The sequence below is a fragment of the Salvelinus alpinus genome, chromosome 1 (assembly GCF_045679555.1).
Source record: "Salvelinus alpinus chromosome 1, SLU_Salpinus.1, whole genome shotgun sequence".
Taxonomy (NCBI): Eukaryota; Metazoa; Chordata; class Actinopteri; order Salmoniformes; family Salmonidae; genus Salvelinus; species Salvelinus alpinus.
In genome coordinates, this window is record NC_092086.1 from 27035558 (window position 1) to 27053830 (window position 18273).

Below are 18273 nucleotides of genomic sequence, written 5' to 3' on the forward strand. Positions count from 1 at the left end.
AGGCAGATACACACAGAGGCAGGCACACACTGACTTCTATATTTACCAATCTTTCTCCTGTCTCTCAGGATGGTGAGGAGCAGAAAGCAGCAGCAGTCTGCCTCCAGCTCCCAGTCCCTGAACCTGTCCCTGAACCAGTCCCAGTCCCTGAACCAATCCCAGTCCCTGAACCAGTCCCTGAACCAGTCCCAGTCCCTGAACCAGTCCCTGTCCCTGAACCAGTCCCTGTCCCTGAACCAGTCCATGTCCCTGAACCAGACGCCACGCAAGACCCTCTCCTTCTCCACTACCAACACTCCCTCTACGGGCTGCACCACTGCCAGCGATGCCTCCCTGCTGTCCTCCATCCTGGACCAGTCCAGCCTCCGCCAGCGATCCACCACCACTACTACCACAGACGGCTACTGGGGTCAGTCCAAGAGGAAAGGGCAGGGCATGGGTCATACGATCAGAGGAAGGGTTACGTTTGATAGAGAGGATACATTAGCTCTATTCTGGTCCCAGACCTGTACGGTATGTGCATTAGCCAACTCCTCCGACTATCGTTGGCTTGACATGACAGGTATCGTCAGACAGTCTAATGGCTAAAGCACAGGTCTAGGACCAGTCAACCGCAATAGAATATAAGAGGTAAAACTAGGACTGTAGCAGTTTAAGATAACTAGCTAGCATGCTAATTTGAATTACTGCAGTTTGTTGTTTGTGTGTCTATCTGATATGTAAGGCAGGACTGATGAATGGTTTGTGGGAATACCAGGGGAGAGACGGGGCAAGCTGATTGTATAATCTCTCCATTTAATCCCTTTGATGTGGTTTTACAGAGATTAGCTGTGTTATTACCCGTGTGACCCAATACAATTAATGAATCAGTATTCAATGATCTCCCGCTGGCTTGGATGATTTGATAATGCTTTATTTCCTCTAGGTTCAGATCAGGATACCAATCTGAAAGGTGAGACTTCACCATTCATTCTAATGATATTTGTGAGCATTCACCCGGGTAGTGATCTTTTATTGCGCATCATCACAACACTTTTCCAGGAAGTAAACACAGGCTTGCTTTAAGGCTAGCTCTGATGTGCAAAATAATGATATTTGAGACCATATAAATGGACTGATGAGAAATATATGAAGAAATGGTTTTCTAGTCAGAGTTGTTCTTAAAAATGTTCCTCTTGTGTGTGTTTCCCCCAGGGAGGAGTTCAAGGACGGACCACAGCTCAACGGGTGCGAATGGCGGCGTCAACCCTGTAGCACAGCCACGCCATGGTCGCCAACGGTTACATCTGTAAAGACTGTTCCATACACTGAGAGGAAAGAAGCTCTCACCACATACCACAGGCTACTCCTCCTCTTCCTCGTCTCAGGCTGCCTCTGATGCAGCAGCTGCCGCCACCTTCTCCTCTTCCTCGTCTCAGGCTGCCTCTGCTGCAGCAGCTGCCTCCGCACTTTCATCCTCTTCCTCATCTCAGGCAGCCTCTGCTGCAGCAGCTGCTGCCGCCATCTCATCAGCCTCATCCTCCAGTTTATACTGCACGGTCAAGAGTCAGAGGAGCAAGACAGGTGAGAACCGTACCTAGTGTGCACACAACTGACTGGGGAGTGAAACAGGGTTGTGTTCATTAGGCACCAAACGGAAGAAAACAGACTGAAACATGGAGGCACAACCTGGACGCTCATTTCATTTTCTATTGCAAAACGCTTTCTGTTGCATTCCCTAATGAACATGACCCAGTGTTCCTCTCCTAGGAAAAAGGTAAACAGGAGGTTCTTTCTGTTTGATGGTTTATAAATCTGTGCATATCACACTGTTTCCTTAATTTATCAAATCTCTGAGTCCCGTTAGAAGACTAAAATGATCAGTCAACCAGCCATTTCTTGTGTGTTTCTCTGTTTCTGTTCGCTTGTTAGTGCTGACGCTACGTGGGTTTCCACTTAGGAGAAGGACCCATTTCTCCACCTTTTATATGCGTGGCTAAGTTAACTAACCTGCCGTCCTTTCTCTGTCTAGGTCTCCTGGTGTCAGTCTCTAACACATGTGTCCACTACAGCAGACGAGCCCTGGCCCCTATAGTGTCCCTGGTGACACTGCTCTTCCAGAATGTTCTGTGGCTGGGCACTAGGGCCAGGAGCCACTCAGGCAAAGGTATACGAGATGCTTACTACTGGAGTCTGTTCAGAGGGGCGCAACTTTACAAAATGTTCGCGTAGAAATGCATTATGTAGAACATATATGGTGCAGAATTGGGCATCATATCAGCTCTATTCATTGTATTTCTATCTGCAAATTTTACCTCACTGAATTCCCCCTTATACTACTTCCCTTCCCACCCATCTCTCTCTCCTTCTTTTTTTACTGTCTTTCATGGTTTGATTTATTCAAAGCTGTTCAACCTGATAGTCTCAAGGGACTGGTTAATCGTAATAGTGCTATAAAAATATATATTTTTAAGATTCAAAGGGATTTCCACTCCTGTCTCTTCCCAGTGTGACGTTGGAGGTGGAAATGGAATAGCCTGGTCCCAGATCTGTATGGGGCTTAACATTAGTCAGATGAGTTGTTTAAATGAAGCAAAAATACAAAATTATACTAGTCTGAGTAGTCGGCTAAATAAAGCAAAATACTGATCTGGTCCCAGGCTGGAAAGGGGACAGTGTTTTAACAGACAGATTGTCTGACCTGACCTTTGATGTGTGGTATGGTTGTGTCACTAGGTGTCCTGGCGTCCCTCTTAGACAGGGCCAGACGGGCTGTCTCCTCCAGCGCGTCCCGTGTCTCTTGGCTCTTTAAGCAGACCACTCTCCACAGGATGATGGGCTACAGGGCCAACGGCTACGAAGGCAAAGGTACCTGACCCACCGCCGACCTGAGGTCAGGAGGCATGGGTCAAAGGTCATCGATCATCAACGCTGACCAGTCCCCACCTCAGTGACCCTCTTTTTTCAGCCCTCTATTTCCACTGTCCGCCGACACGACTTTTCTTTCTCAAGCTCTTGGTCTTTGCATTTCTGTGTCTGTGAAAACCTATCTGTGAAGGCTGGGCATAAGGTTAACTGTGCATGTATAGTAATGGTTTGGTGGATTATAATGTAGAGGAATGCTTCTCTCCACAGTATGTACAGATGCTGTTTTCTACTGTGTAGTTTCACCACAGATAACTCTATTTCAGTCTTCAGAGCCTCTCTCTCCAGCTCTGTCCATCTGAGCCTCTCTCTCCAGCTCTGTCCATCTACCTCTGTATAGTCGTGGCCAAAAGTTTTGAGAATGACACAAATATTAATTTTCACAAAACTGCTGCCTCAGTTTGTATGATGGCAATTTGCATATACTCCAGAATGTTATGAAGAGTGATCAGATGAATTGCAAAGTCCCTCTTTGCCATGCAAATGAACTAAATCCCCCAAAAACGTTTCCACCTCATTTCAGCCCTGCCACAAAAGGACCAGCTGACATCATGTCAGTGATTCTCTCGTTAACACAGGTGTGAGTGTTGACGAGGACAAGGTCGGAGATCACTCTGTCATGCTGATTGAGTTCGAATAACAGACTGGAAGCTTCAAAAGGAGGGTGGTGCTTGGAATCATTGTTCATCTTCTGTCAAGCATAGTTACCTGCAAGGAAACACGTGCCGTCATCATTGCTTTGCATAAAAAGGGCTTCACAGGCAAGGATATTGCTGACAAGTAAGACTGCACCTAAATCAACCATTTATCAGATCATCAAGAACTTCAAGGAGAGCGGTTCAATTGTTGTGAAGAAGGCTTCAAGGCCCCCAAGAAAGTCCAGCAAGCTCCAGGACCGTCTCCTAAAGTTGATTCAGCTGCGGGATCGGGGCACCACCAGTACAGAGCTTGCTCAGGAATGGCAGCAGGCAGGTGTGAGTGCATCTACACGCACAGTGAGGCAAAGACTTTTGGAAGATGGCCTGGTGTGAAGAAGGGCAGCAAAGAAGCCACTTCTCTCCAGGAAAAACATCAGGGACAGACTGATATTCTGCAAAAGGTAAAGGGATTGGACTGCTGAGGACTGGGGTAAAGTCATTTTCTCTGATGAATCCCCTTTCCGATTGTTTGGGGCATCCGGAGAAAAAGCTTGTCCGGAGAAGACAAGGTGAGCGCTACCATCAGCCCTGTGTCATGCCAACAGTAAAGCATCCTGAGACCAATCATGTGTGGGGTTGCTTCTCAGCCAAGGGAGTGGGCTCACTCACAATTTTGCCTAAGAACACAGCCATGAATAAAGAATGGTATCAACACATCCTCCGAGAGCAACTTCTCCCAACCATCCAGGAACAGTTTGATGACGAACAATGCCTTTTCCAGCATGATGGAGCACCTTGCCATAAGGCAAAAGTGATAACTAAGTGGCTCGGGGAACAAAACATAGATATTTTGGGTCCATGGCCAAGAAACTCCCCAGACCTTAATCCCATTGAGAACTTGTGGTCAATCCTCAAGAGGCGGGTGAACAAACAAAAACCCACACATTCTGACAAACTCCAAGCATTGATTATGCAAGAATGGGCTGCCATCAGTCAGGAAGTGGCCAAGAAGTTAATTGGCAGCATGCCAGGGTGGATTGCAGAGGTCTTGAAAAAGAAGGGTCAACACTGCAAATATTGACTCTTTGCATCAACTTCATGTAATTGTCAATAAAAGCCTTTGACACTTATGAAATGCTTGTAATTATATTTCACTATTCCATAGTAACATCTGACAAAAAATATCTAAAGACACTGAAGCAGCAAACTTTGTGGAAATTAATATTTGTGTCATTCTCAAAACTTTTGGCCACGACTGTATGCTCATCACTGAAACGGTCCTCCATACTTCTTCAGGAGACAGACAGAACTCCTGTACCACCTCACTTCACTGCATGTCACCTATCTTTGTTTTCTCCCTCTGTCTGTCTGTTTTCTCTCTTCATCCATCTCTGGTTTAATACAGGTCCTCTTGATTACTTCATAAACAAATGGTCTTCTTTCCACATTGGTTGGTTCCCTTGGTGACATGCAAATTTCCCTCTTACCTTCTCTTGTGTGTCGAAATATACAATGCGTCACACGCTCTTGATCGACACTCGCCTGCAGAATGAAAAGTTTTGGTATGTAAATATGATTATTAATAGTTTGTTGTGTTGCAGCTCATTCTAGTTACTGTGGGAGCATGAATGTAAAAGACCACGTGATGGGAGACGGACACCAACACTTTTTGAATGGCTCGTTGTGTAAGTAGTCAACACGCTCACACACACACATACACCCATGTTCATGGGCACACACAAACACAAATTCCCTCTCAAGTGCTCTATACGTGCCAGGGGGCCACTTTGTCACCCTGATTGACCCAGAGTTAATTCTATGTGTGACCTATTTCCAGATCAGTGCACAGGGGTTATGTGAAACACTAGGGCCAGTGGTCAGCCGGTCACACCTCTTTCACCAGTCAGTGACTGTACTCTGGCTACTGGTCTCCCTAGTCAGTTACAGCAGCTGTTTGTGTGTTTCCATATAAGCACTGAGAAGTTTTTTTAAAGATTGTTTTGAAAAGGCCGAAACACATAAAGATCCATCAGATGTGTCTCTGTGAATGTTTCACTTCACTTTAAAGATTGTTTCACAGAAACTGGGAGAAGAAATAGCTAGTCCTTTAGTCCATATTCCATGATGTCTTATCTATCGTCTTCTTAAATGTCACTGGTGTCAGAGTCAGACAGAATGACATACGATCCTGACAATGCAGTTGAACAAAAGTCAAACAGAGAACAAAGGCCTGTTTGACAGAGAAGTTGCTAATCCAAACATCTGAAGAGGAGGCAGGAAGGGATGGGCTGTGTTACCAAAGAGAGAACCTGGAACGTTGCCTTTCTTTGTTGCACATGCGTACATCTCAGAAGATTGCTTTTTCATATTAACGTGCTTCCTGTGTTCTAAGTTTTGATCAACTACGCATTTTGATTGCAATAAAGACAACCTGGACCGCAACCAGAGATTGACAGACAGACAGACAGTTCTCTGTCAACTGTGTTGCAGCTCTTACACTGTGGACATTTCACTCATTCAAAAGCATTTTTTCTATGGTTGGTAGTTTTTATAATATTGGATTTTCCTTTTCTTCATTTTTTTACATTCCAAAAAAAACTAAACATTTAAACAAAAATGTATAGACATACAAACAATGACTACATCTCATCTGCCCAGACATGCATGCTCACACTCCCATCCCTAGTACCTGAATTATTGTTTGCAACTCGGTCTTAAATTGTACCAATTCGTACCATGCTATTTCAATAATACATCATTAGATTTTTCCATTGTGTCAATGATGGCAGATTGATCGATTTCCAAGTTTTTAGTATCTGTTTTTTCAAAATGATTGATGAGAAGAGAATCGTCCAGCCCATTGGGTATCTCACTACACCCCCACATGACTATCTTGAACTATGCAGACAGATGGATTACATCTATTACGTTGTAATACTTCTGATAGACAACTCTCTAGCTCCGCCCATAACTTCCCAACGTTGTAGCAGTCTCAGAAAGCAAGGATCATGGAGTTATTATTAGTTTTACACTTGAGACATGACTTCGCTGTTGTGCTGTAGAATTTCAGAGTTTTTCTCTTGTATAATAAATTCTAAACATTACTTTATACTGGATTAAGCGTACATTTTTGTTAACTGTAATTTCGTTAGTTATGCTCCAACTGTCCTTGCCTTTAGTTTTCCAAGTGGGACAGTTTATCGATGAATTCTGAAAAGCTGTCCAAGGATTATTCCATAAGGCCCTGTTTCTAGGGAGTGATATTGGTTGTTTTGGTAAAATACGTTTCATTTTCTTCCATATTGTTTTAGTGTTCTTAACTATGACGTTGTTAATGTTCTTAGCTTCATCCTTTGAAAATAGACACGTCAAAATATTCTGGGGATGAGCGTGTGCATCTTCAGTATGTACCCATTGTTCCTCTTTAGTGTATTTAACTATATGTCACAAGTAAAAGCCTTGGGTAGTGAGTTGATACAATTACAAGTCTGGAAGGTTAAACCACCCTCTGACTTAGGAAGATGGAAAACTTTCCTTTGTATTCTATTCATTTTATTTGAATGCTTTTACATTTCATACATTATTTAGAACTTTTATTTGTCTTCTGATTTGTTAAGTTCTATACATTTTTTGCTTCTCAGTTGCGTTGATGTTTATTGCATTTAATTTTACATCATTTTTCATTCATTTGTGTTTTGTTTTTTTTTCGTCCTTATCTGCCATCCATCCATCATGTGGTCTGCCATCCATCCATCATGTGGTCTGCCATCCATCCGTCATGTGGTCTGCCTCAGGTGACGACTGTAAAGGGAAGCAGCACCTGGAGACCAACACACTGGTCCACAGTCACACACAGACCTCCAGAACTCACCGTCTACTGGGGGGTCTGTGGACCCTTATAGCTTACACAGGTTATAATCCCCTTCCTCCTCTCCCTGATTTCCTTATCCCTGGCTTCCTTACTGATCTAATACACATACAGGTTAACCCCCTTCCTCCTCTCCCTGGCTTCCTTACTGATCTAATACACATACAGGTTAACCCCCTTCCTCCTCCTCCTGGCTTCCTTACTGATCTAATACACATACAGGTTAACCCCCTTCCTCCTCTCCCTGGCTTCCTTACTGATCTAATACACATACAGGTTAACCCCCTTCCTCCTCCTCCTGGCTTCCTTACTGATCTAATACACATACAGGTTAACCCCCTTCCTCCTCCTCCTGGCTTCCTTACTGATATAATACACATACAGGTTAACCCCCTTCCTCCTCTCCCTGGCTTCCTTACTGATCTAGTACACATACAGGTTAACCCCCATCCTCCTCTCCCTGGCTTCCTTCCTTACTGACCTAATACACATACATCAGAGTTGTATTGATCGGTCCAAACCGTAGCAAAACGTTCTGCAACAGAAACCAAAAACAAGCATTTCTTATTGAACAAGTTCAGGTAGTCCTTCCCTGACTCAGTCCGTTTGATTCTGTTTGGTGCCTAATGAATACGACCCTTGCTTTATAAACCTTGTGCACATAGACTTTTCATAGGAGTCTCTCATTGACATCAATGCAAATTATATACAAACTGTGGGTGTGGGGAAATACAATTCCCTTCCTTCCACTACTGGTCTAGGACCTGTTTTGTTGCACTGCAGATAGTGTCTGAGGTCAGGACTAGGCTCCATAGAGCTGATCTAAAATCAGTTGTGAACTGAAGCCTTGTCCTAATGCCCAGCATTTGTTATTACCATGTCATTAGCACTCTATTTACTGAATTGAATCACTATGATTTCTTCGGTTTTTTACCTTTATTATTTACAGGTTAGTCTTATTGACATTGAGATAAAAATATATATTTTTTTAAGAGAGACCTGGGCAAAATAGCAGCACATAAAGTTTCATACAAAGACCCTTTTCTAATGAAAGCTCCAACGTTGTGTGTTTGTTCTGACCTTCCAGGCTACTGTCTGCTCCAGCCAGGTTACTATGTAGTGAGGGCAGGCCTGGCGCTGGGGTCAGCAGTGGGGTCAGCAGTACGGTCAGTGGCTCAGAGACTCCTGTCGGTGCTGTGGCTAGTCCTGGGAGCTCCAGGTTAGTTACCCTGTGTTGCATCCATCCTCTCTTCATCATCAGTATTTAGTTGTTTAATCAGTTGCTCTTTCTTATCATACACGCTACGTTACAGTAACGATACCCCCCCCCAGGTAAAGCAGCCAGACGGTTGTTGTGGTGTCTGGGGACAGGCTGGTACCAGCTGGTGTCTCTCATGTCTCTGTTCAACGTCTTCTTCCTGACCCGGTGAGAGCCTCTGTTACTGTATCCAACTCATGTGACTTTTGCCTGTGTAGTTCTCAGAAAGATCCATTTGTAGATTATTTTTATTGACCTACTATTGTTCTTTGTTATCAAAGGTTGAAGATTTAACTGTGGCTGTAACTTTTGATTGATGTGATTGACAGCAGAGACATTTCAGATATCTGGGGCAAACCGTAGTAAAACAGCCAAATGTTTAGCAATGGAAAATTACAGGTTTTTGTCATTGGACAAGTTTACATTGTACCTTCCTGTTTGTGTCTGAGACCCAGTTATCATTGTGCATGTTTGATAAATATGTATGACTGTTCTTATGCAGGCTCTGTCTAACACGATAAATCTTAATTAGATTGAATTATATTTTGGTTATATTTAGGCATCTGTCATTTCTTCAGATGAAATAAAATAATGAAAACAAAGGGTCATGATAGATGGGTTCTGTCAATTAGAAGCACATGACAGATATGATGATTGAATTATTTAGTCAAGACTTTTAAATATTACATTTTGATTCAATTATTTCTCTCATCTGAGGAAGGAAAGGTTACAGTATCTTATCAGGTTATGTTTGACGGTGTGTGTGTGTGCGTGTCTCAGGTGTGTTTTGCTCACTGCTCTGTGTGTGTGTCTTTCAGGTGCCTGCCCAGAATGTGGAAGCTCCTCCTCTTCCTCCTTCCCCTCCTGCTACTTCTGTGTGAGTCACCTGACGTAACCTACTTCACACACAAATACGCCAATCTGTCAGCTGTGTAGCACCAGAGCTGTTAACCAGCCCCCCAGCGCTTACTCCAAATCCAGCCCCAGATCTAGGTCACTCTTACTGGGCACACAGCTACAGAACCAGCCCTTCTGTGGAACAACACTTTTACACACTGTACTTTCTACACTAACAGTCTACACAGAAAAGCACTGACTTGCATTCATAAACCCACAAGCTACTATCAAATCCCCAAATTCATGCATAAACACAAAAAATGTAAAACAATAGAAACCTAAGAAACAACAGGTGCTATACCAATAAAGCTTTCACTGCATTTGTAGTAAAGACAAGCAGGTTGTTGCATACTGTAGTTCCTGTTGATTCATTTCCCTGTTTCTCTCCTCTCAGGGTTGTGGTTCTGGGGTCCGTCCAGTTTCCTCTCCTACCTTCCAGCCATAAACCTGACAGAGTGGCGCTCCAGAGTGGTGTCCCCCTTCACCCTCTCATCGTTTATCCTGACCCCTGCCCTTGTTTCCACCCCCGCCACACCACTGGAGCAGATCCCCCCAGCATCCCCCGGCCCACAGGCACAGGTAAGAGAGGAGCTCGCCTGAGAAGCCTGAGGTCGTCTCTCAATTGGTGTCTGTATTGTGCGAATATGGTTCTTCATGAAATACATCTGCCTCATGAATGTTGGACTAAAACAAGCTTTCTTGTTCTCTCTCTAACCTCTCACTATACTTCTGTGTCCCTCCTTTGTTTCTGTCTATCCCGTATCTCCCTCTACAGCCAGTCGTTCCCCCCATAGTCACCGTGGACACAGAGGGCCTGGAGCGTCTGGAGCGGGTAGAGCATGGTCTGACCCTGCTGTGGGAGCGGGTGGAGCAGGGGGACCAGAGGCAGGAGCAGCATCACGGGGACACCCTGGCCCAGTACACCCTCCTGAGGGAGCAGCTGGACAGCCAGACGGACAGGGACAGCCTGGGTCTCTGGGTCTCTGGCTTGCTGGAGCACAGGATCACCCTGCTGAGAGGAGAGTTGGAGCAGCAGGAGGCCTCACACAGGGCACAGGTAGGGATGTCTGTCAGGGGAGGGGAAAGGGACTGGGGCCGGACACCAAAGATGTTGATAAGACTGGGACTTGGTGTTAGGAATGGGGTTGGGACTTGGTGGCAGGAATGAGGTTGGGATTTGGTGGCAGGAATGAGGTTGCGGTTTGGTGGCAGGAATGAGGTTGGGGTTTGGTGGCAGGAATGGGGTTGGGGTTTGGTGGCAGGAATGGGGTTGGGGCTTGGTGGCAGGAATGGGGTTGGGGCTTGGTGGCAGGAATGGGGTTGGGGCTTGGTGGCAGGAATGGGGTTGGGGCTTGGTGGCAGGAATGGGGTTGGGGCTTGGTGGCAGGAATGGGGTTGGGGCTTGGTGGCAGGAATGGGGTTGGGGCTTGGTGGCAGGAATGGGGTTGGGGCTTGGTGGCAGGGCTGATCAGAGGGTTGAGCTTCAACATTTTAATTGATAACTATGTACAGATCTGTGGTTTTTATGTAGGGTCAGATGTCAGTCCGTTTTGCTTCGTCAGCATTCCATACTGACCCCCTATTCCTTATTACTGAGTTCCTTACTCTTTACTTCTGGGTGACCTTCTCCTCTCTCCCTCTCTTTCTCCCTCTCTCCTCCCACTCTCCTGGGCAGACTGAAGAGCAGAGGGTTCAGCAGCAGAGTCAGGAGACACGGCTGGCTGAGCTGGAGGGGCTGCTGCAGGTCCTCGCTACTAAAACTGAGGTAACGTCTATTACTGAGAAATACACACAATACCCCATTACCTACATATCCCAATACATACAGGAACAGACAGGTCCTGGCAGTTGAGACTGAGGAATTGGTCTATGGGAAATGCACACCAGACTGAATTTAACCCTGTGAGATCAAATGAATCCATCCAGGAGCATACGTTACCTCCACAGCTCATCTGAACACACACCATTAGATCTTAGCAGGCTAACAGCTAAACTTGAGGTGCAATCTCACAAGCTTATTACTGACTGACACTTACAAGACCCACGCATCACATTACCCACCCATAGGAACACGAACAGGAACATACCGGTTCTGGCAGCTCATCTGAATAAGCACCAGTCCATACATACATCATCTCAGGTAGTTCATTTGAATACATACAGTATGACACACACTCATACAAGTCTAGTCATCTGATACACAGGAGTCAGCATGTCCCTGTCCTTTTAGGTTAATTGTGATGACATATAATGCCCGTGCTGAAAGTGTTCATGTCAACACATGCTGTATTGTAGCTTATTGGCCATTCATTTATATTACTGTACTTTACATTTTAATTTATATTACTGTACACTTTAATGATGTTGTATTTCAGGCGGTGCAACAGAAACGGGAACAGCGGAAGGAGGAGACAGAGGAGACAGCCACACCAGCCCCTGCCTCTGTCAGGTAGGTTCACGGTCACTGGCCTAACGTCCATAGATGATATAGTGCAGAACTTGTCTACGGTTTACACCTGCACTCCATTTCATGGGGAAAGAAACTCTTGCACACTGATTCTCTTCATTTGCCCCACAATGTTTTAATGTCTTATGACTGAAACATTGGTCTAAGTGGTCCATTATTAGATCAAACAATAGAGCCAGTGTATTGGAGTTAGTTTATTTTAACAGCATGCAACCTTTTATATTTTTAAAGTGTGGAGCCAAGTCCAGGGTTCCAAAATTTGTGTCAGTTTCTCAAAACTGGTTTACCAGAAATGCTGGTTAGAAGATTCCTGGAATCAGGAGGTAATAAGCCAGACATCAGGGGATCTTCCAAACTGGATTTCTGGGAAATGGGGGATTTTGGGGAAATGTTTCAAACCTAAGCAAGTGTAACAGAGACACTTCTCTCTCGCTTTCCCTCTTTATCTCTCTCGCTTTCCCCCTTTATCTCTCTCGCTTTCCCCCTTTATCCCCTTCGCTTTCTCTTTTCTCCGCCTCAGTGTGGGTGTGGACCAGGAGGCCCATGCTGCTTTGCTGGCGGAGGTGCAGAGGCTGGAGGGGGAGCTGGGTCGGATCAGGGGCGACCTGCAGGGGGTGATGGGATGTCAGGGGAAATGTGAGCAGCTGAACACAATCCAGGAAACGGTGAGTATGAGAGACAACTGTCTGTTTACCGCTTTTAGTGTTTACTGTACCTTGCTCTGATATAGCTCACTCTTTATTATAGTAGTTGTACATTACCTTTGCAATATAATGGCATTCTTCCAAATGACAGCCTGTACTGTGCTGTTACTGAACTGAACTTCTACATGATGGTATATGTATTCTGCAGTTACAGCCCCTCACACATGATCTGTCTCACCTCTCCCTCTCTCTCACCTCTCCCTCCCAGGTGTCTACCCAGGTGTCCGCCCAGGTGAGGCGGGAGCTGCGGGCCCTGTTCTACGGCTCTGTCGACCAGACCCACCAGGGAGAACCAGACATCCCCGAGGGTCTCCTCCAGTGGCTATCGTCGCGCTACGTGAACGGGGCCGACCTGCAGGCCCTCCTGACCAACCTGGAGCTCAGCATCCTGAGGAACGTGTCGCTGCAGCTGGAGCAGAGCAGGGCCGAGGCCCGGACGGAGGCTGAGGCCAGGGCTGCAGTCATCACCACCCAGACCCAGGCTATTACACAGAGTGTCCAACACACGGCCGTGGGCGGGGGACTGTCTGAGGAGGTAGACTACACACTCCACTATAGTGACTCTTTGTTGTCGTTAACCCAGTGCTACTCACTGTCATCAGAGGAACGGCTTCATTATCACCATTTATTTTATGAAGATGGACCGGTGTCCTGGACCCAGATTCTCCATAGAGCATGCTTTTGACTTCATGGCCCGCATCCACAAAGTGTCTCAGGGTAGGAGTGCTGATCTAGGATCTGACCATATAACCTTATTCATTATGATCTAAAAGGCTAAACTGATCTTGGATCATTCAGCACTACTACTCTGAGATGCTTTGTGAATAGTGGACCAGGAGTAGGTTTAATTTGGGTCTTGGAAACCACCTCCTTCCTATATGATGTACTTTCACTATATGATGACTGTTACTTTAAGTGGTCATGATTGTCAATGAGACTAGGAGTCATTGTGTGTGGAGGTGCATGGCAGAGTCTCTGCAAAAGGTATCTAACCATACACACATCCTAACCCCCCGTCCCTGCCTCTGCCTCTCTCCCCTAGCAAGTGCAGCTGATCGTCCAGAATGCCCTGAAACTCTACTCCCAGGATAGGACGGGCCTAGTGGACTACGCCCTGGAGTCTGGAGGTAAAGAGAGACCTCTCACTCTGTTTACATGAACAGAACCACCCTGTGGGTTAGAGCCAGCCTGCTGACATGTCCATGAACAGAACCACCCTGTGGTTCAGAACCATCCTGTGGGTTAGAGCCAGCTCCATGATGGTGGTTTATAATGGAAGGATTATCCTAGCCATTAGCCTAGTGTTACATAACTATACAGCAGCCAGCACTGAGGGTTTGTCCCAAATGGCACCCTATTCCCTATATAGTGCCCTACTATGAAGGTAATAGGGTGCCTATGGTGTCCTACTTTTGACCAGGACAAAAGTTGTGCACTATAAAGGGAATAGGGTGCCAGGTCAAAAGTAGTGTACTAAGGGAATAGTGTGCCATTTCAGTATGAATGGTACTGGTATAACAGTAGTGAAGAGGGTAGTATGGCTTTAGAGGCCAAAGCTCAGGTAGTCTGGCTCCATGGACAATAAGCCTGTTTGTCATACTAATGGCCTGTGTGGATTGGACAGGCACAGAGGGCTCCATTAGATACACCACACATCAGATTAGTGGCCAGATGAACTGAGTGGTCTGTGACGTTTGTCTGTGTGGATTCTATTTTGATGTGTGTGTTAGTATGGAATCATGTTATTGTATGTTGTGTGTTTTTAGTTGCATTATACCTGTGTGTGGTCAGATGTCTTTTCAATACAGTTTCCTCACCACAGAGTTGTGGTTCAGGCATTAGGATTTCTGACTCATACATTTTGACCTACGATTGAATAACAATGTCTTTCTTGCTCCCATTCTTTCATTCGTTGATCGATTGATTGGTTGATTAAATAAAGATCCACTTTTTCCCAGAAGATAACACTCATAAACCTTAAGACATGTATTTCCAATGTGGTCTTCCTGCGTAGAAATAGAAAGGAATCTATTGTGGTCTTCCTGCGTAGAAATAGAAAGGACTCTATTGTGGTCTTCCTGCGTAGAAATAGAAAGGACTCTATTGTGGTCTTCCTGCGTAGAAATAGAAAGGACTCTATTGTGGTCTTCCTGCGTAGAAATAGAAAGGACTCTATTGTGGTCTTCCTGCGTAGAAATAGAAAGGACTCTATTGTGGTCTTCCTGCGTAGAAATAGAAAGGAATCTATTGTGGTCTTCCTGCGTAGAAATAGAAAGGACTCTAATGTGGTCTTCCTGCGTAGAAATAGAAAGGACTCTAATGTGGTCTTCCTGCGTAGAAATAGAAAGGAATCTATTGTGGTTGAACTGTGGTAATGATGTAACGTGGTCATGTGTCTGTGCGGTCAGGCGGTAGCATCCTAAGCACGCGCTGCTCGGAGACGTACGAGACAAAGACGGCCCTCATGAGTCTGTTCAGCGTGCCCCTCTGGTACTTCTCCCAGTCACCCCGTGTCGCCATCCAGGTGAGCTCTCCAATTCAAACATTCAGAAGCTTTATTGTTCCGGTCACAAACGCAGTGTACAAATAAAAACACATTCCAACAATAGCTGCAATCCAGGAATAGCTGCTAAGCTGTTTAGAAGACACTGATTCAATAAAGTTATTCCAGAAAGAAGCTGTCGTTTTCAACACCACCAGGGGACATTGTTTCCTCTTTATCAGTGTTTTTATTTGTAGATAATGGTAAATGTTGAAAATTATTTCAACAATTACATTATTAGTCTTGTAAATTTTAACAGGACAGGGATTATCTTGTGGATACTGATTAGAAGACGTTTATCAGTGACTGTAACATGACTCTAACATTACCATCTCTTCCTCCCTCCGCCCATTGCCCTTTCCCCCAACTCGCCTTCCTTCCCTCAGCCTGATATGTATCCAGGGAACTGCTGGGCGTTTAAAGGTTCTCATGGTTACCTGGTCATCCGGTTGTCCCTGAGGATCCTCCCCACAGCCTTCTGTCTGGAGCACATCCCCAAGGCCCTGTCCCCTACCGGCAACATCACCAGCGCCCCGCGCAACTTCACTGTCTACGTAATACTCTCACACACACACACACGTACTGACAATATCAGCAACTACACTGTCTACGTAAGACACACACGTACTGGAAGTATCAGCAACTACATGGTGTGCCTTCTGTTGGTCATGTGCGATCTATGGTCTCAGCCTCGGTCTCCTGCCTGACATCACTGACTGGTTTCTGTGTGTTTTCAGGGTCTGGATGATGAGTATCAGGAGGAGGGAAAGCTGTTGGGTCAATACACCTACCAGGAGGACGGAGACTCAATGCAGAACTTCCCTGTCATGGTAAACACAAGAAATTACATCAATTTATACACACTCATGTGCATACGCCAACAAACACACACAAAAAACCTCTCACCATCCTGCATACTATATACCTCTCTGGCTCTTTTTTTACTTTGTCAAAAATCTTTTCTTTTAAATCTGATACTTTGAGATTCAATACTTATCACTCCTTACTATGTCTCTTCCTTCCATCCAGGAGAAGAACGAAAGGGCCTTCCAGATCATCGAGGTGCGGGTGCTGACCAACTGGGGTCACCCCGAGTACACCTGCCTCTACCGCTTCAGAGTCCACGGAGAACCACGCATCCAGTGAGGGAGGATGGCGGCCATTTGACCTGCCAGTCAACAGAGAAATGCATATCATCCTATCTGTATATAGTACTGGACATATTGTTCTAAATGGAGGGGGCTGGGAAAAACCGAGACTTATATAGACGAGTGACTTCAGAAGTGTGGGGATGGGTGTTTGATTTATGCTAGAATGTGTCCAAGGGGGGGTTTTGTTTTACTCGGTATTGAAATGGTGAAAGAATGAACTGTAATGAAATGTCAGGGAATGTGAAAGAGAAAAGAAGAGTGAAGGTAGAAGAAGCTCGGTCCCAGTCCCTCCTCCTTAAACCTGCTCTTGCACTGAATTAGCCCTCCAGGTCAAAACCCTTTGGTTTTTGGAGGAGTGTTTTCCTCTGCCGCTCTCACACAACCACAGGAGTCTGTGACCTCGAGATGGAAACGGACTACACACATCTTTTTTTATTTCCTTACACATCCTATCTGATTTGGTTGTTGTTTTAATCAGGTGTTACTTTTTGAATTGGATGTTTCTTTGGAGACCCCTTGTGGATTCTGATGGAGTTTCAGGATCAAAGCCACAGAACTGGATCAAAGCCACAGAACTGGGCCTAAATGACGTTTATATAGGCCTCACACACACTGGGCCTACATGACACTGTATAGGCCACAATTCTCTTGATACAAAGCTACTGCTCTCTGCTGCTGTTGGTTGGTCAGTCTGCAGGGCCAGCTAACGTGGTCAGTGGACACTCGCCAGACACAGACCGGACTGCTACCGTTCTTTGGACTCAACAACACTACCGTTCGCCATGATTTTATGCATCCACACACACAGCCATCAAAACTACGCTCTATCTCTCTCCTATAGAAAATGTTACACACATGGACAGACTTTTAATGAGTTGATACATGTGTATCTCAAGTTAAGATTTGGTCTTGAAGCTCTGTGGAGTCCAGACTGGAGTGTTAATGAGAGTGAGACTGACAGCCAATGGTTTGGCTTCTTCTAGTGCAGCGAGCCAATGGTTTGGCTGCTCCTTGCACAGTCATTATAACGTCCTCTACTAGAGCTTCTACTCTGGAAAAGGGGATCCTTGGGATGTCCCAACGCTGACATCATCCCATTGAAGTTCAGGTTAGGGTTAGGATAGAGGTTAGAGTTTAGGGTAGGGCCATCCCAAGGATCCCGGATAGCGCATAATCCCTTCTACTCCCTGCAGGAATGTAATCTGTATATTTCATTGTTAATAGTTGGTCCTTTTTTAAGAATTAGATTTTATCAGTGTTGCTTTATGAAAAAAGGGTACACCTTGTCAATATTTCTATAATTTGTATTACCCATTGTAAGTGTAATTATGTTTGACTTTTACCATTTTTAGTTGAGAATAATGACAAATGATGCCTGTAAATGCAATGTGTGTTGCACAAGTCCTCACAATTTGTGGAGAAAACTAGATGGGGTCTAGATGGGGTCTAGATGGGGTAGCTATAAATGAGTTGTGTGTGGACCAGAAAGTCTAAATGTACAAAAAAATGATTTCATGATCCTATTTATTTTTAAGATAATTAGTTACTGCAAGATAGGACTGCATTGTATTTTTATCAAAAAGCTTTTCAGTGCATTTTGGAAACATCTTGGGACAGTACAGATTTTGTTTTTCACTTGTTTTTAAATGTTTTTTGTTGTTTTTTTGTTGCTGCTGTCATCCTGAGATAGCTAAACCGCATTTTAGAATATATTCCTAAAGAATTACATTTTGAGAGCTTTTGATGCATGTGATATTTTACCTAATAAAGACTATTGTTTTTTTATTTAAAAGCTGCTTTAGTTGTGGTCACATCTGGGTGAATAGTGGTGGTGACTGCATTAT

At 44.9% G+C, this 18273-nt stretch overlaps 1 protein-coding gene across 1 annotated transcript in view; it reads left to right on the plus strand.

Annotated features, from left to right (window-relative positions):
- LOC139572331 (SUN domain-containing protein 1-like) overlaps positions 1 to 18221 on the plus strand; it is a 39386-nt gene extending 21165 nt beyond the window's left edge. Inside the window, 23 exon segments of the mRNA XM_071395033.1 lie at positions 69 to 409; positions 926 to 952; positions 1195 to 1252; positions 1254 to 1321; positions 1387 to 1563; positions 2012 to 2146; positions 2716 to 2847; positions 5144 to 5227; positions 7337 to 7453; positions 8498 to 8629; positions 8743 to 8836; positions 9487 to 9545; positions 9960 to 10144; positions 10341 to 10622; positions 11241 to 11330; positions 11941 to 12014; positions 12553 to 12697; positions 12945 to 13271; positions 13779 to 13863; positions 15145 to 15260; positions 15665 to 15832; positions 16016 to 16108; positions 16308 to 18221. Coding sequence (XP_071251134.1) covers positions 69 to 409; positions 926 to 952; positions 1195 to 1252; positions 1254 to 1321; positions 1387 to 1563; positions 2012 to 2146; positions 2716 to 2847; positions 5144 to 5227; positions 7337 to 7453; positions 8498 to 8629; positions 8743 to 8836; positions 9487 to 9545; positions 9960 to 10144; positions 10341 to 10622; positions 11241 to 11330; positions 11941 to 12014; positions 12553 to 12697; positions 12945 to 13271; positions 13779 to 13863; positions 15145 to 15260; positions 15665 to 15832; positions 16016 to 16108; positions 16308 to 16424 — 3106 coding nt within the window. The 3' untranslated portion in view covers positions 16425 to 18221.
- The last annotated feature ends 52 nt before the right edge of the window (positions 18222 to 18273 follow it).